The sequence below is a fragment of the Eleginops maclovinus genome, chromosome 16, assembly GCF_036324505.1.
Source record: "Eleginops maclovinus isolate JMC-PN-2008 ecotype Puerto Natales chromosome 16, JC_Emac_rtc_rv5, whole genome shotgun sequence".
NCBI lineage: Eukaryota > Metazoa > Chordata > Actinopteri > Perciformes > Eleginopidae > Eleginops > Eleginops maclovinus.
In genome coordinates this window covers 5529457-5548342 of record NC_086364.1, presented here as the reverse complement: position 1 = coordinate 5548342, position 18886 = coordinate 5529457, and the positions used below count along the sequence as shown (strand labels likewise).

General features: G+C 39.7%; 1 protein-coding gene, 2 long non-coding RNA genes and 1 other non-coding gene across 4 annotated transcripts; 3 read left to right on the top strand and 1 right to left on the bottom strand.

The window, feature by feature from the left end:
* Window positions 1-688: 688 nt before the first annotated feature.
* Window positions 689-2402, top strand: LOC134878707 (uncharacterized). The gene is made up of 4 exons (XR_010167711.1): window positions 689-744; window positions 854-920; window positions 1393-1542; window positions 2319-2402. It is a non-coding gene; the product is annotated as an uncharacterized LOC134878707 (long non-coding RNA).
* A 609-nt stretch (window positions 2403-3011) lies between these two features.
* Window positions 3012-3083, bottom strand: trnat-cgu (transfer RNA threonine (anticodon CGU)). Its single transcript has one exon. It is a non-coding gene; the product is annotated as a tRNA-Thr (tRNA).
* Window positions 3084-3403: 320 nt separating this feature from the next.
* LOC134877456 (uncharacterized) lies at window positions 3404-6302 on the top strand. The gene is made up of 2 exons (XR_010167581.1): window positions 3404-3707; window positions 4942-6302. It is a non-coding gene; the product is annotated as an uncharacterized LOC134877456 (long non-coding RNA).
* A 1317-nt stretch (window positions 6303-7619) lies between these two features.
* LOC134877708 (polycomb protein suz12-like) lies at window positions 7620-18874 on the top strand. Its single transcript, XM_063903308.1, has 16 exons — window positions 7620-8302; window positions 8996-9042; window positions 9164-9228; window positions 12089-12157; window positions 12292-12341; window positions 12445-12530; window positions 12614-12860; window positions 13924-14026; window positions 14115-14220; window positions 14689-14863; window positions 14974-15062; window positions 15381-15524; window positions 15778-15935; window positions 16531-16723; window positions 16953-17032; window positions 17168-18874. The coding sequence occupies exons 1-16, from the start codon at window positions 8128-8130 to the stop codon at window positions 17595-17597; spliced, it is 2217 nt and encodes a 738-aa protein (XP_063759378.1). The 5' UTR covers window positions 7620-8127; the 3' UTR covers window positions 17598-18874.
* The last annotated feature ends 12 nt before the right edge of the window (window positions 18875-18886 follow it).

The window sequence follows — 18886 nt, the reverse complement described above, 5'->3', positions numbered from 1 at the left end:
TTAATTTGAATTTATGGCCGGATAATTGACAAGGACAATTGCTGCAGCCACGAGGTGACACAGCTCCTGCCCAACCAATTCTGAAGATGTATCCCCAAGTCCCATGTATTAAGCTAGCTCTGAGAGAAAAATGTACAGTATATTCTGCATGACAAGACATAACAAACAAATCACTATAAACCCTCGATCAGCAGACCTTTTTGGTCTTTTTGTGTAGTCATTAATGTCCTTTGGGAAATTCTGGATCTTCTGGTAGTCATTTTGTGTCTCTTTGCATATTTTAATGTTTTTTGTGCGATTAGTTGTCCTTTCAACGTGGTCATTTTGAGTTTCTTCAGATGGTAATTGTCGTTTACAGTGACACTTTGATGAAAGCCAGATTGACAATTCTAGGGCCAGATTGTGTTCAATATGCATCCATCAGTTTAACAGAAATATGAAAGTCCAAACATGTTGTTTAGGATCTTTAATTATTGGTTTCACTCTTTAACTTGACCTCTCTGAAGTTTGCTGCCCTAAGCCAATTACTATAAACTCTCCTGTGAGGCCCCTTTTGCAATACCTGGACTATTTGCCTGTAGTTCAGTTTGTTCTTTGAATACTGATACAATCTAATCTTGTCCAAACAATAACACTTATCTCAGGTTCAAATTTTGTACATAAAAAGGCAAAGAGTCTGGGGAGTCGATAGATAAAAGCCCCAGTTTCCAGATTGTCTGCAACTGCACCTGTGAAAGCTACACAGTAGGTGCACAGCTTCCTTATATTTAAATCTCTTTTTATAAACGTTTCTATGCATAAAAATAATGTTATATGTAATGAGTTGAAGAGTAAATTGTCTCAATTTTTGCAGGTTTGCTCAGACAAAATGAGACTTTCAGTTGTCCTGTTCCTTGTTGCCAGTTTTGGGAGGTTGGAAGGTAATTACATACCCTGCTCTCCTGTCTTTATTAAATGTGTTAAAGCTCACTTAGTTCGGACTTTTTTTTTTCAATTTCCGTCAATTAACCATTATTTATTTTGATTCCTATAGCTCTTACAGCTCATACCCTTATATTAGTAATATACTGTAGCTACATTACAGTATTATACAGTCCATTTGTTTTACTTATACTTTTTTAAAAAAGAGTACAATTGTTTTTCATACATTTCCTCTTATTTTTTTATTATATCTTTTGTTTATGAAACCACAAAACTGGATTCTGATTTTAAAAGTTTTCAGAGATATTTTAAATATTTTTCATGGTAAATTGTCATATCTATATTGAATTTTTTTGTATTGTTTCCTGACACACTTTTAAATATACAATTTTTCAAACCAGCCACTATTTTTCCATTTTAATGTATCTTGATGTGTTTTTCCATGCACCATTTGACACAAATTCCTTGTAGGTGATCCGTCTCCTCGGAGAACACCATGGTCTTAAAAACACTCTCCCCTGAGGGGCAGAGTTATTTAGATCATCCTGTTTGCGTATGGATATTTGCGTACCGGACTGGAGACTTTGACGCGCTGAATGTTTGACAAGAGCTGGACGGCAGGTACACACAACATTTTGAAAACATTCACCAACTTGACTAAACATGCGCAGCGTTTACTAAAAGCGCTGCATAAACGAAAAGCTGCATTAAAGGTGATAACACAACGGAAACAGGGACACTAAAAAGTGAGGCACACAGCTGGGACCCGAGCGCTTGTTGGTGTTCTGTGATTATACAGTTGGACAACTGTCACTGTTTGCAGGGTTAGTGTAACTGTAAGTGTTTGTCAGCATATTGGACATGACTAGGTTAGCTACTTTAGCTAGCTAGCTCACAGCAGATCTGTAATTATATCCTAAGGAATCACGGTCTGATCACATTGTGAAAATAAGCCATTAAAACTTACATTTGAGCTATGGACATAATTTTAGAATTTTAAGTGTCCCCATTTCCGTTGGCGTATTTAGGTTCTTGCAGCATTTGTATTTATTTATTTGTTTTGTTTATGCATTGAGAGTGTTTTGGGCAGTTGGAGCGAGTTTGCACTGTTGGCCATACCTACTAAACAAGTCAAAATGTTCTATTCAATCAATGTAATGCCATTTGCTATTATAAACATATTACATTTACAGAAATTATAACTTAAAATGTGTATTTTTTTATTTATTTTTTTACTACAACTGAACAAGAAATTTGAATTTCAGTATATTGGTGAGCCAGACAGATATTTGGAGTATTCAGTATAAATAATTTTGATCAACAACATATTTAAGTTTTATTTTAGAAAGGATGTTTTGCAATTGCCTGAATTAGTTTCTTCTTTCAATGCTGAACAGTTGCAGTCAGCAAGGAGTACCAGCAGGAAACAATGTAATATACTGCTGTGGATGAGGGAGCAACAGAGTGTATTTGAGTCACCTAAAAATAATAAACCCTTTGTACTCTGTCTATCTGTGTCTGTGCACTAATGTAATTTTTTTTTTTACCGTAAATGAAAAGCATAAAAATGTCTAAAAAAAGGATTCAAAGAAATGTTGCATTTTTAATCAGTTGTGCGCTTGCATTATGCCTAAAGTTAGAAATCTGTTATTTTAAGTAAAGAAACTTTTGATTAGGATGCCTGTCATTGCAGTTAAATGATGAAGGATTTTAGTCATGCAGATGTGATGTTTGAATCTGCAGTTATCAGAGCAAAAGGTGAGCATTCCAGGTGCTGTAAACAATCCTATTTAGATCTGTGTGATGTTTTAGCGGCTTCTTGTGTACTTTCAAGATATCTTTAACAAAGGGAGAGTATTTGTGTGTAGAAATTGCATTCAGTCACAATCCAAAATACTTTTTTGACATATTTTCTAGTAATTAATAGAATAAATCATATACATTTGTCTTTGCACAATTATGTGACATTCCAATTATTGATTGAGGTTACACTTGACAACGCATCGAGCTGTTTAATATCTACAATATATTTCACTGAATCTACAGTGAAAGATATACGTGAAAAAGAAGTAGAGATTGTATCACGTGTCAGGCACGGACGGGGTTCGAACCCGCGATCTTCGGTTTACGAGACCGACGCCTTACCACTTGGCCACCGCGCCTGGCAGTGTGGATGGGCCACTGTATAATAATTTATACACACTTCATGTACATTAAAGCGTTAAGCGTTTTAACCTCCATTTTATTTAATCGGAGATGCTACTTTGATATTCTTGACAATAAACGGGCGAATCGCGCTTTTACATATCCAAAACAAAAAATCGTAATCTTTCATAACAATAATTTGGCATAACGCAATATTCCAAAAAGGTGCCATTCAACAAACTTTTAGAGGGGTTATCTTCGCATCATACAGCTAGTGGGGAGCTAATTACATGTGAGCCCATTTAAACATACCCGCACCTTGACAGATCCCTTGTATTTAGCCGAATGTACCAGTAAGCTGGCCGTTGTACAAAAATGTTTCATAGTGTTCAAGTACATTTCACAGTTAGCCAAAACATGCAAATGGAGTCGTAGTGAAGTTTGACGTGCCCTACTCGCTATACATAACAGAAGGGGGAAACTTGATCGAGACACACCCGGAAGTACCAAAGAATAGCACTTCAGTATTTTCATGGAACATGTAACAACAGATGTCTTAGGATGATATGAAAACCCTATGTTCATGCATTTGCCTGAGCGACGATTGTGCGATACATCCACATTTACGAGTAGCTCATGCTGTGAGTAACATGATGTAATAAAATCAGTGCTAGTTTGGTAAGAATGTATCTAGGCTAAAGGGTTAGCTTGCTAGCAGAGGATGAGTTCAATAACGTTGCTTGGCTATTTCCCTTAAAATATACCGCATTTACATGCATATTCAACTAGGCACTGTGTTGTATTAGTGTGCAGTTACATTGTTGGTGTAACTGTATATTAGTTTAGACATATTTAACAGAATTGCAGGAAGTCGTTTTTCGCTTGCCAAATTGTATTACCAAAATGTAGAATTTAATAAACCCATACTAATAGACGAGCCTTTGTGTTATTGAAAGTATCAATTATAACTTCATACACATTATGGTTTTACATTATTCAATTCGGCACATGAAATATTTCACTATATAAAGTTTACACTTCATATTGACGATAAGTTTATGGGCCTACTGGTATTATGCTATGGTTTGACAACATTTTGGCAGTTTAGATGAGTAATTCCAATGAAATAAAAACAGGATTATCATGAATATAATTATTTTGCATTTGGCCTTGTACTTTGAACATTGCGAATTTCACCACATCTCAGTAAAGCAGGTAACCAAATCATTACAACCACAAAGTCATATCAAAGCAGTGATAATCTGCCTATTTTATTGACACCTTTGAAATATCGCTTTGCATGACTTAATTTAATGTTGCCATGTTACCAAAAGTTCACACTTGTCCAATGTCACTGAAAAAAAGTGGCAAAAAATATAAGTCTGTGGAATGAACGCTTTAATTCTTACGTTTACATTTTTCGCCTCTTTATATTCAGACATAGGAACAAATACAAAAGCAACATAGTTCAGCGTATAACGATAATTAAAAAGACACAGGTAAGATTAATGTATAGTAAATAAAATATAGGAGTAATACCTTAGGGATGGATATTTTTATCTAGCCTCTAAATGTGCTATGTTAATTGTATTGTTGTATTTTCATTGTATTGTAAGCAACTTGTATTGCAACTTTGCATGCAAGGCATTTTATAAAAAGATAATACAGCTTGGGTTTAGAAAGACGCTAAGTTACTGGGGGATAAAGAAAAAAAGGTAATAACTAGATTTGCTTGATTGGAGCAGAGGGCTTGATCTCCTTGGGTTTGAATGAATTGTTTGCATTTTTCTCATTGTGGGTTTGGTTTAGTATTGGTAATACCCTTTCAAAATGTTGGCATTGACCTTTAGAACTACCATTGCTTTTTTGTTGCAGTCTCTGACAGAGCGCTCCTGATCCACTGCAGCTGAGCTTCCCTGTCTGCTTCACCATGCCGCTGGTGTTGGACGCAGTGTGGGCGCTGTGGAGCATCGGAGCTGGCATATATGACTACTTCCACACCAGTGCCATGGAGGAGAGGATCCACACGCTGGAAAACGTCCTCTCTATTCACCAGTTTGTGATCGCAGGCCTGTCGGCAGGGCTCCTCCTGCTCATTACCTACATATTCTGGAGAAAACACTGAAACCTCACTCACCCCCACTACTTCTTGATTTGTCGCAGGATATCATGCATTAACCATGCTAGTTTCCATCCCGATGCTGACAGTTTGGTTTTTGTGGCTGTTCACACTTGAATATCAAGCATATTCAGCAACAATCAAGACATCCCAAATGAGGTCAGGAGCACTGATGGGAATCTAAACTGTGCGCAAAAGCTCGATAAGGACCTTTTAAAATGTACATTATCCATTACTTTGCGGGCGTTGGTGTGTCAGCTTCTCCCTGGTTTTTGAATGTTAAACTGGCCTCAGTAAAATTAAAACTAAATTACTAATTTGCACTTTTTTGCAATGTTTGAAGGACATCGGTCTTGAGAAAAACTCTGAAATAGCTAATTTAACAGAAAACTTTAGCCTCAAATTGGTATTTGTACATCAATTACTCACCCTGTGTAAGGCTGAAAATGACAAATGTCTTCAAGAACTCAATGTGACACAGGGTGAGTTAATCATACACAAATAGTCATTTTGGGGGTGAAATATTTTTTTCAACATCTTCCAAATGTGTGATGTGGTGCAAGATGTTTTGCCAATGGAGACAATTTTAAACATGTAGAACTTTGGATTCGTTACAGAAGTTAAGGGCGACTGTCACAAGTATTTAGTTATAAAATCAACACTTTCCTCAAACACAAGTCATTATTTCTTATCTCTTTTTTTGTTGGGCTAATTCATTTCTCTTGATCTTGAGATAATATTTCTCATAAGATGGTGTCCATGTATATAAGCCTAGAGATATTAAGATGTTACAATTAAGTTGCGATCTTGTTGATTTTGATACACTGAGGATAAGGGATTTGAGATGAAGGTTAGTCTATTTATTTTGTGATGTTTAATGTCAAGATTAACATTTTCACTACAACTGTTAACTGTCCTAGTTTTGTGTGTCATGCTTTTGTGTTTTAAATAGGGTACTGATTTAATCCAGTGTTGTTGACTTTAAATACCTGCTCCAGGGGTTCATGGGGGGTTCAGGGTGCCAGTGTACTGAATGTACTACTGTATGTTACAAACTGCTACGATGGCTACTTTTAAAGGGAATATCTTTGAATAATAAATCATAATTTAAGTCAAATCTTTACGATTCATTTTTGCCTTTTTGCTTTCTGTCATGATGAGAGTTTCTTGTGGTCCTGCCTTTCTTAATGAGTATTTTTTACTGGTAAATACATTTATGTTTTTAAATCTGCTTCCATCTTGTTCCTTTTGTATCAATTTGATGTTAAATATGATGAAAAGTATAAAAGGTCTGTATGAAGCAAGTTATGACCTTTTTTATGGCAGACTACCAGTTGTACATAAGTACATAAGTACATGTAGTTAAGTAAACAGTGTAAATAGTGTCCTTTTACTCCACTACATTCATTTATGTACCTTTTAGTTACTTTACAGATTTGGATTAATGACGTGAAAAACAATCGACCCTTAAAAAAGAATTTAGTTACACCTGGAGTAAATTCACAAGCAGTATACAACGTATTTAAAACTAGCTGCCCCTTTACCAGCTTTGTTAAACACATTCATTATTATAAACAAAACATAAGTATATTTTGAAGCCTGTACTTTAGTATTTTTACTTGAGTCACATTTTGAATGTAAGACTTTGACTTGTAACAGAGTATTCCTACACTCTGGTACTTCTACTTTTACTACAAGATCTGAGTACTTCTCCCACCTCTGCAGACAACACTATGACTTTTTAACATACTATACTTTTATATGCTTAGTATCATATGGCATGATTCGAGACATTTTTGCTACAAAGTTTTATGGCATACTTTGAAATGAATTTCTAATGACTTTTTACATACTTTGACGTTCTTTTTATGACAAATATACTATATTAAAGTATGATTTCAATGGCATGCTATAATATGACTTTTATTATGATAGAATCAGGCAGTAGAGCAGCGTACTTTAGTTGGCAAGGTATATTTATTTAATTTTAATAAATGTGCTGGTCTGTCCTTATTTAGACCTGTCTCGCCCACACATCCATGGGCTCACCATGCTGCAGGCGGCAAATGTGCCTCAGCCACAGACAACCAATGAAATCTCAAAATTTAACAAACAAGTACCGTGATTGGGCAGGGCTAGTAGAAGGCGGGATCTTTCAACAGTGCTTCGTCCTACATTTAACAAGTCGGCGAACCTAAAAAAAAACGGAACTCTAGACTTTACTTTCAGAATAAACTTTTGAATTTATCAAGATTACCTTTGTTTACATAAACTGTGTTTTTTGGAGTAAGTGTTTCCATTGATAAGTATTTTGATTTTAACATTCACATCAGTATTACATAGAAAACATAGTTAAAAGTCTGTTTTGTAATATTATACTCTAAAGAAAGTTTATTCTGAAAATCCTGATGGGATAACCCTTTATATTTTTTTTGTTGCTTTCCATTTACCGCTAACCGAACTTGCCAACCGGCGCTCGGCGAGGTTTGATGCGAAGTTGGTTTAAGTTATGGCATCGAAACCTCTGAAAACGTGTGCCTTTTTTATGTTTAGCCAGTTGTCCTTTGGCAGCAGATTCCGAATTGTGGTTTTATGAAATCACTGTGCCGGACAATGCTAACCAGTTAGCCCGGAGTCGATGCTAATTGGCTAAGGAAGTTAGCCGGTTAGCTTGCCAGAGGCTGGATTTCTTGTTTGGCGCATTTCAAGCCTGTTCTCGGAACACTTAACTATTTATCCTGAACCTAAAAGACAGCATTTCTCTGTTGCTGTCAAACACAAAATACATGCACTTTTATTATCGGCTTTTTAAAATGAAGTGTTTCGCCTAAGCGGCTGTTTTATCGCAAACGCTGCTCTTTTGTTTTGACAAAGGAAGAGGACCCGAGTTTCTTTTTTTAACACAGTTCACATCTGTTGGGACAGTTACTTTTCGTTTGGCAATGGCTCCTCAGAAGCAGAGCTCCTCAGGTGGAAGTCACCCCGTGGGCTTTGGTTCTGGAGGAAAAGCCAACGGTTCCTGCCACCAGTCCTCCTCCTCCTCCCTGGCTGTAGCAAAGAAGCCCAGCATGCAACACATTCAAGCCGACCACGAGTTGTTCCTGCAGGCCTTCGAGAGTGAGTTGCTCCTCTTTTAAAGATATCAATGGAGTTTAATGTAAGACCAGAGGAAGCTTTACAGGAAACCGTGTAAATGCTGCATTGTTAAAGGAGCAGATCATTGTTCTACATACTTAAAACTATCATCGGGATTTAAGCTTTGTCGTTTTTTCACCTTACATTAATTTACCAGAATTGGAAGAAGTATTCAGATAATTTACTTAAATCATGGCAACCATTACCATGCTTTGAAAATACTCCACTAAAAGTAAAATACATGCATTCAAATTAAAACAATTTAAGTATTATCATCTAAATGTAATTCAAAGTACTTACTGTGTAGTGCAATGTTTCCTGTCAGTGTCTACTTTTATATGTTGATATTACTTTGTGTCTATGGATGTTAAGGTTGCATTATTTTAATAACTTCTAGTTTTTAGAAATACTAAGAAATGTAAATTAAGTAACATGACCACAAATTATATCTTATCTTATTTTTCCATTAAAAAAAAAAAAAGCCAAAAAGAAAAACCTTCAGATCATCTTCAAGACGTGAAATCTACTTGATACATGACTTGGATGATTGAGTTGATTCACAAAGTTCAACTTGACACCTAATGTCCCGAGCTCCACACATGTTTAAGATTTAAAAATATTTCTTAGAAGGCTGAACAAAAATAATGTGCTGATGATGTCATCATTTATTTGCAGAACCAACCCAAATCTACAGGTTCCTTCGCACCAGGAACTTGATTGCTGTGAGTGTTGCCTTTCCTCGACCAAGTCACATGATGAACTTGACCTTTTTGAGACAAGAGGAAACGTTTCTGTACCTTCTGTAACAATTAATGTGCTTTATCTCACTCTGCTACATTTCAGCCGATATTTTTGCACAGGACCCTCACCTACATGTCCCACAGAAACTCAAGGAATAATGTTAAAAGGTAAAAATCCAGTATTTCTAATGCATTAAATCAAGTTTTCCAAAGAAGAGTATTCATAGAAAATGATCAGGCTCAACAGATTATGTGGTTACTTCTTGGGGCGTGGCTTCTGTCTCATTTTGCTCTTTATAGTTTTATGTCAAACCTGAAATGTGTCTCTTGAAAAGCAGGTCAAATGTTATCTTAAGGGAAAGTTAACCGACATGTCTGGTGCAGTAGGAGGGGGTTTAAAGCTGAGAGGTTTTCAGTTGGGCTGCTTTGCATACAGACGCTGCACACAGAAAGATCCATCTGACACTCATGTGGTTGCTTGTTGAGTTAAAATACAGCCTTGTCTGTGTTTTCATTTGAATTCTATGTAAAAAGACTACAGTTTTTTTGTATTGTATTCTCTGTTGCAAAGCTTGGGTCGCATAGTTTTATAGAAAAAAGTTGTGAAAACTAGCCATTTTTAGCTGCTATTCATGTATCACCAGTGGAATATTGGGTGATAATCTGTTTTTCATTAGCTACCAAACTATCTGTCTAGACATTTTAAATCAGTATTGGTCTCAGTTTGAAGCAGGCTTTTTTGCAATGTTCCTGTACAGCTGTTTGGATTGATTTGAATTATGTATTAATTGCATTTTTGGGGGAATTTTTCAGCTAAAAGTTCGACATTAGTAACCAAAGACTGTCAATGACACCCTGCTGTGCTGCGTGTATCAGTGACAGTGGTTACCCAGCATGTGTTGCTCAAAACAAAAATGCATTTTAAAGAGCTGCAATGAAAGCTTATTGATTTGCGATTTATATTGCTTGTTATTTTCTAGATGAATCAGTTAGTCTTTAAATGTTAGAAAAGGGTGAAAAAAGTATCTCAGTTTAGACAGAGTAAAGCAGGAATTCTTCATGGTAAATGTGGAAAGCGTTTCTGACCTTTTGTATCGAAAAATCACTCAAACAATTAATTAATTATCAATGTAGTTGAAGTATATCCTGTGCGCAGCTCTAAAACCTGGATCATTTATGGATATGCAAGACTTTCCATGGGATTAAAGCCTTTTAAGGTTTTCATTAACAAATCCCTTTCTCCTTTATTAATAATTAAGTATTTTTAGCTTTTGAAATGTTAAGATCTATTCGAACCTGTTCCAATTTTATGAATTACATTATGTGACATTTTGTCATCTATGTCTGAAACACGTTCAGCCTTTCTCCGTTACTATCCTTACTAGGATGTGTGTGTTGCACTTATTTAAACACACGACTATCAGAGTTGTCTTCTGAGTCACACTAACTTCTTGTTAGTGCCTTTTGGGAGTTGGTAGTGGACTAAAAATGGAAGCCGTTTGAAAAACGTTTGTTTTTCCTGAATTGAAGTGTACTCAGTGAACAATGCGACGTGTTCGTCTGCTGCAGCTCGCTCAGTTTCACTTTCCGCTGCATGCTTCAGGCACATGAGAGCACAACCGAAGGCATCCAATTAAGAAGAGCTGGATTTCAATAATCAGATTTAAAGCTGTTAGAATTCTTTGCTTTACACTTCTCTGAACTGAACTGCCTAAATGTTGCACTGCTTCAACAGGTTTTCGGTCTGTTTTTAAGACTCTGACTAAAACTGCCTTTTTGATTCCCTTTTTTAAAAGTGCTTTTTAAAACTGATCCATAGTCTTAATTGATCTGGATGTTTTATGTACAAGTCAATTAAAATAAAAGGCTAACAGCTGACTTCAAGTCCATTAGCAATAGTCATATTTCTTTCCTGGAAGTGACTGGAATAATCGCGTTCATGTTACAGAATAGTGTTGCTTATATTGAGTCGATGTAGTGGGTTGCTGGAGTTAAAGTTGAGTCATTCATTTTGATTAAGAAGGGCTTCTGGTGTTATGCAAGACCCTGCAGAGCCTCACAGGTGTTTCCAGTTACTCCGGCTCATTAGCCTGCCGCTCAGGTGGAAGTTGGACGGAAGTGGGAAATTATGTGAGCTCCTGTGTGTGTGTGTGCTAATGGGTACGCTCCAAAATCCCGTTGTGATTGGAGCCAGGCGGGCAAGCTTTGTTTTAAGCAAATGGCGCTTAGACACTTATACAAAAAGCATCTAAAACATACCAACTAATAAAGGCAGAACTCACAGGGCTTGTTGTGATGCCAACACTTGAAACCTGTGGAGAGAAAACACGTTAACCATCTCCACTGCCTGCTGCTGTTTACAATCAGCTGATGTCGATTAAACATATGTTACCCAAAGGATTTAAAGGGTCCTTTTGCGCTCATGTTCTGGTTCACGTATTTAGTGTCTCTACTGGGACATGTCTCCATGCTTTAATTTTCAAAAAGCTCTTTATTGTTCTCATACTGCCTGTGCTGCAGCACACCCTCTGTCTGAAACCAGAGCCCAGTCTGCTCTGATTGGTTAGCTGGCCGGCTCTGTTGTTGATTGGTCAATAGAAGCATGAGTGTTACATAATGATTCCACTGTGTTACAGAAGTAAACACATGAGTCCAATGGAGGCAGGGGGGAGAGTGTGGGAGAGAAACTCCTTCTGGAGGGAACACAGGGATTGTAGTCTTTGCAGACCATTTACATGCACAAAAACCTCATGACAGGAAACGGAAAACCCCTTTAAAGCATAGTGTGTAAGGTGAAGTATGTACATTAGTGTAGCATCACGACAAGGACCAACTCAACTTTAATAACGGATCAATTCATATTATTTTATAACTGTTATAGCAGGTGATGTTATTCAGTGGAATATATACAAGAAAGGAATCTGTCTCTGATGAATCTTCCTCCTGGGTGTAGTGGTGTGTTGTTCCGCCTGTGGGTGAGAGTTGGATGGTGTTGTTGCTAACCCCTGTTGTCTGTCTGCATGAACAGGAAAAGCTCCAAGGTTGACAATCTGTTGTTCAAAGTGGAAAAGATGAGAGGCGAACAGGAGACTCACAGGTAGACCCTCAGCAGAGGTTTTGTCCACTCTTTTCTCAATGATTAAATGAATCGTTGCTTTTAGTTTCACTGAATACCTGTAGCTAAGAATTACTAAAAAACGTTCCAAAAAATAATCCTTTGTTCCCCCACAGCCTGGCCTCTAATCTGCAGCTCACCTTTACTGGCTTCTTCCACAAAGCTGGTAAGTCTTCCCTTCCCATCATCCATCCTGTTTTTGTAGATGTAGCGTCTGCACTGATTCAGGGGGGCTGACAGGAAGTCTTTGTGTCCCGGTTTCTCCTCAGGGAAGTCATCTCAGGACAGTGAGAATGAGCAGAACTCCGTCTCTCTGGAGGTGCTGCTGGTCAAAGTCTGTCACAAGAAGAGGAAGGTGTGTGTTAACATTACACACTCCCTCTGGGGAATATCCTGCTTTGTCTCTGAAACACATTTGACATGTCTTCTCCTGTCCAGGATGTGAGCTGTCCGGTGAAGCAGGTCCCCACGGGGAAGAAGCAGGTTCCTCTGAATCCAGACACCAGCGCCGGATCTTCCCCCAAGCCCGGCTCCTTCCCCTCCCTGCTGGTTCCAAGCAGCGAGTTTGAACCCAGCAACTCTCACATGGTCAAGTCCTACTCGCTGCTGTTCAGAGTATCGAGGCCCGGATCCCCCCGGACCCAGATCAATGGCCTGGTCAACGGAGAGCACCACCACACTAGAGGTGAGCACAGAACAAGATGGTTTATTTCAACATGGGTCTTCTTCTCTGTCAGTTATAACCACATCGTACTCACCAGGCCAGTAGTCCGGGAAAGAGTTGCTCATTTTCGCAGATTTTGTACAAACATCTAGGGGACACACACTTTTCTGGAAGAGAAAACAAAGGTCAAAGGGAAGAAGTGAATATCCAAACATCTGACACATTTTAAAGACCAACTTAACTCTGGGTTACCGGGGGGCAGAAATATTCAGATTTGTTAATCTTACAGATTTTTGAAATTTGAGATCAATTTACAAAAAAATGTAATTGTCTTCCAAATTGTGTTCAATAGATACAACATCCATACCAGGGTCACAAAAATATAGTATGATGGGGCTTGTGTCACTTCTGGTCAAAAAATGCTAATAGTTTCTTCATGTCTGAAAGCTGCATCATATATTGCACCTCAAACAACAAATACATTTGGAGTAATTATATTGTATTATTAAATACTGTTTCCTGGCATTACTTTTGAAATTTTACGGGGAAAATCAGCATTTAGGTATAAGGGCGCACGGCGACAGTAAGAGGGTGCAGCGCCCGTTACCCGGTTCAGACTAAACCCTGAATACCAGTACACTTTTTTCACTGTTCAGCGTCTTTGGATGTTTCTATTGGTGAACATTGAAGATCTGGAAATAGTGGTTCCTGTAGCTGTACAGATTCTAAAACCCAATGTGTAAGTGTGTGATTAATCATAGTGAGTGAATGTAAAACCAGTTATTGCTGTTAAAAATGAATCTCATGCATTTTCTGAAATACACATTGTTGGCATGTGAAATGATAGGAATGCGATACAGTATCACAAAACTTAACTTGCAATACTCCACAGAATAGCACCATATTTGGGAAGATTAACTGATATTACTGTAATTTAAATCAGTAATGACTTGGTGAGTAAGGTGTGATTATAACTGATACACCTGATAACTTGTGATAAACCAAATGATTTTCTTTTGAAGGTGAGAAATCAGCAATGAGGTTTGTCAGGCTTTTTATTTAATTTGTTCAACATGTGTCTCAGATTTTGCAGAGGAAATGTCAAACAGGAAAAGGAGGAGCTCCTCTCTCAGGGAGGAGGGAGAAACCACATTTGTGGCTCAGATGACGGTCTTTGATAAGAACAGGTGAGAAAAACAAACCTCCTGACACAAGAACACACTCTCCTCTCGTCTCGTGTGTATCAACACGTGTGTAAATGCTGTTTGTGTGCAGACGTCTGCAGCTGTTGGACGGGGAGTATGAGGTGTCTATGCAAGAGATGGAGGAGTGTCCCGTCAATAAGAAGAGGGCCACCTGGGAGACCATCCTGGACGGGAAGGTGTGTGTGTGTGTGTGTGTGTGTGTTACAAAGTGCTTCTTAACCTTTAAGTTCAACATGTTATTTAAATGACACATAGCATAAACTCCAAAGGCCTAAAAAAAAACCATAAAGACGAATAAGTGGCAGCGTTTTATAATCTAGGTGGACTTATAAAGGTGTTGAGATTGTATTCTTAAATAAAGTTGGCCTTTATAAAACTTTTTTAAATGGTGACTTGTCCTAAGTTGTAGGAGCCCGGGAGAAAGAGCCATGTTTTGTTTTTTATTTAGAGGCATAACCTTTGAGCACACTTTAATTGTGCAACAAAACTATGCTTAATTAACATCTGGATTCACTCAATTTAAACGTAGATTTGCGCACTTTTCTCCATATGATACTACACCAATAATTAAAGCATAGTGTCAGCCCTACTATTTGTGTTTGTGGTCATTTAAATAAATGAGTGATCTGCCTTCCTTCTCGTAGCGTATGCCTCCCTTTGAGAGTTTCTCTCAGGGCCCCACCCTGCAGTTCACTCTGCGCTGGACCAGCGACGCCTCCGACCGCTCCACGGCCCCCGTGGCCAAACCTCTGGCCACCCGCAACTCTGAGACCAACCAGGAGCCCCGACCCAGCTCCCTGAGGGCCACACAGACTCTGGGTGAGCGGCAGGGATTTAGACTTTACATGCTGAGATCTGTCAGTGGTGCAGCTGTTTATTATTATCGCGCCATTAAAAGTGACTCATGGTGTTCCCCCTCCCTGCTGCAGCTGTTAAAGAATCCATTAATGCTGACGTCCAAACCAGAAGAGAACTGATCTCAGCTGAGCCCCGCCAGAAGCTGCGCATCTTCTACCAGGTCAGTCTGATCCGGATTCACCTGCGAGAGTCTGCGTCTCCTTTTTAAACGTTTATCATCACGATCAACCACGAATCGGTCTGGAAATGATCCTCTGTCCTGACACTTTTGAAGCCGCGAGCCAATGACCTTTGTGAGACGATGCCAGGTCTTTCCCTAGGTCTCTGTCACGGCATTTCGATATAAGTGACATATTTCCGCAGTTTTTGAATGTTGCGTTGAAACGGTGTTGGAATATTTAGGAAACAAAACCATATGACGGTCCCAAAATGAGTTGTAGCGTCGCTGACACGCTCACGCCTGTGCTTTTGTGTCTAGTTCCAGTACAACCACAACACGCGGCAGCAGACGGAGGCCAGAGACGACCTGCACTGTCCCTGGTGCACCCTGAACTGCAGGAAGCTGTACAGCCTGATCAAACACCTCAAACTGTCCCACTCCCGCTTCAACTTCAACTACGTGGTGAGACACACTGTGCAACAAAATATCCTTCCATTAAAGAATAGGTTCAAACAAAGGGATACAAAAAAAGTGATTTGATTACGGGTGCATTATTGGGACTAAATGGAAATGTTTGGCTTTCCTCAAACTATTTAAACCTAAAAGACTGAAAGAAGTGGATTCAAAAGATGTTTCTAGAACTCGGAGTCTTCCAGATGTTGATGCTGTCAGTCAGATGTTTTTGTTCACACGTCTCCCTCCTGATCTCCGGCAGCCCCATCCCAAAGGAGCGAAGGTGGAGGTCTCCATCAACGAGTGTTACGACGGCTCGTACGCAGGAAACCCTCAGGACATCCACAGTCAGCCGGGCTTCGCCTTCAGCAGGAACGGCCCGGTGAAGAGGACGGCCGTCACTCACGTGGTCGTCTGCAGGTATTACTCCGCTTTCACTCTTGAAGGGATACGACGGAACATTTCTGCAATCAAATCTCTATAAACTACTAGGTTTGGATGCCTGCGAGCGTATAAGTTACATATGTTTCAGCATCGCTTTCAGAATACATCAAAGTGTTATCTTTTTGCAACCAGCATCTTTCCCATACGCTGTTTAGATATTGTGAGGCTTTTTTGTGCTTTTGGATTTTTTCCTTTCCTGTAGTGTCCAACACACTGCCCCCGCTAACATTGGACTCCTTTATTCTGTGTAATATAGTGACATCACTACGTAACACTCTTTTACACGCTTCTATTGGCTAGTGCTCTAACATATTGTACCTAATAGGCTAAGGGGCGGGACATCTCTAAGCATCACAACATACCCGGCCAGCTAACCAGAGCAGACTGGGCTCTGGTTTCAGACAGAGGGTGAAAAGAGGTGCTGCAGCACAGGCAGTATGAGACAAATAAAGAGCTTTCTGAATATTAAAGCATGGAGACATGTCCCAGAAGCAAAAAGTACAATTATGAACCTGAAAATTAGAATGAAATGTCCTCTTTAAATATTTCCAAACTATATTTCTCTTTCCAGACCCAAGAGGACGAAGGCAAGTCTGTCGGAGTTCCTGGAGCCGGAGGATGGAGATCAGGAGCCGCCCGTCATCAGTGGCCACAACCGGCTGTACTTCCACAGCGACAGCTGCGTGCCGCTGCGGCCTCAGGAGATGGAGGTGGACAGCGAGGACGAGAAGGACCCTGACTGGCTCCGAGAGAAGACTGTGAAGGTTAGCTCCCTGCTGAACAAAGAAATACAGGAGCATGCTGACGATACACATGAAGTCTTCTTACTAGCTAAACTCCACCTCATGGCAGTTGTAGGATGGGTTTTTTTTTGCCTCCAGAGGTTTGATCGGTAGTTCCTTGTTCTGTAGCTGCATTTCTGATGCTCGAGTTTATTTAAAAACCTGGGCCATGTGTAAAATCTGATCTAAAGTCTGACTGCTCCCTCTGCAGCAAATGGAAGAGTTCACCGACGTCAACGAGGGAGAGAAGGAGATCATGAAGCTGTGGAACCTCCACGTCATGAAACACGGGTGTGTATGAAGCCTGATCTTTATCTGCAACTCTGCAAAAAAAGACCAGCTTTAATGTCAATGAATAGACATTTAAAAGAAAAGCTGCACGGCTACACATCTAAAAAACTCACCATCCTCTCTGTCCTCCTCCAGCTTCATCGCAGACAACCAGATGAACGAGTCGTGTCTGGTGTTTGCCGATCACCACGGCGCCCACATTGTCAAAAACAACCTCTGTCGCAACTTCCTGCTGCACATGATCAGCATGCACGACTTCAACCTGGTCACCACGCAGACCATCGACCAGGCCATGGCCCGCCTGCGCCTCCTGCAGAGCCAGCGCGCTCCTCAAACAGACAAGGAGGAGGAGGAGGAAGAGGAGGAGGACTGGGAGACGGCCGTGGAGTCTCAGCCAGAGCTGGATCCAGATCCCGAGCTCGATACGATCGACTACACGCCCTGCAATGAGGGGACTAGCAAAGGCTGCCTGGAGAATGGGAGGCAGGAGGAGAAAGGTAGAGACGGGACAGACAGAGCGGCCAGCGAGAAGGAACTCTCCGGCTCTGGTTCGGCTTTAAACTGAATTCAAATCAGACACCCCCAACAGGAAGAACCTTTAGAGACAGCGTGAGACAAACACACAGGTTACTACAGGGAATCATGTTTTCAAAAGCAGGCTACATCAGACATCTTCTTACATCATGAAGCGTCAGATGTTTATTATTTTAAAACTTTTAGAAATTGAGAAGTTTATATCAAATTGAATCTCGGAGTCATCAGATGCAGGTGCTACATCCTCTTTTATTCCTCAGAAACTCTCGCTGGAAGCATCCCGTCTGCTTTTTCACAGCGGCCTCCACTCACTAACAACAAGATGCATTGTTGCTACACACACACAGTTCCTCCACCGCTGGAAAGAGACATTTATGGGATTTTTTTCTGCCTAATTTTGGTTCAAACAAATCAGGATTAGTCGTCCCAAATAGGTAACAGGATCATCTTTTTCAGGGTTTTTTTTAATACATGAATCCAGGTGCTTGATCCAGTCGCTTTAGCTTCAAATCATCTTGAACCTTTTAGGGACTTTTGCTAACACACACGACTCTGGAATATGCTCTTCTGCATTTCACTTGCGTATAAAATAGAGTTGCAGGCCAGCTTCCGAGGGGGAAGGGGAGGCCATCAACCTGATTTTATTTGTTGTCTCATCAGCTGTTTCCCTCCTGCCGTTATGTACATAAGACTCCGGGAAACATTTAGCTAATTGTTTTGGAAAGCAACGTGGGAGTTATTTGTTATACTTTCTTTTAGTTCACACACCAAAGGGGGATGAATCTTCTGCAGGTTGCTCCGCTGCTGTTACTCATGCTTTTTTTTGTCAAAATAAAACAATAGTTCTCTCTTTTAACCTCTGACCCGATCTCACTGCCTCGAAACAGGAGCAGACGAAGCACAATGTCCAGATGATCGTTTCAGTTTCCTGCTTCACATTGAACAGTTTATGGACTGGCTGGCGTTGATGCAGATTATAATTTGAGGCATGATGGGATTTGTACCGTCTCATGTTACGACTTTTTAAAAGCTTTAGACGTCTGATGGGGAGGGATTCAGCAGGATCTAGTTTGCCGTTTGGATCACATGTGACAGTTCCGAGTGACGTGCAGAGCACTTTTGATTTTAGATAGAGCCCACTTTTTCTTTTATTCACATGAGACCAGCAGCATTTTGCACACGATGAGGAGCCATGTCAAGAAAAACAAGACTTTTCTTCTACATTTATGTAAAACCAGCTTGACGTTGTGAACTTTTAATGTTGAGTCCGATGGTTTTCTATTAAAAGAACAATTTTGTACAATATCACCCATGTGCTTC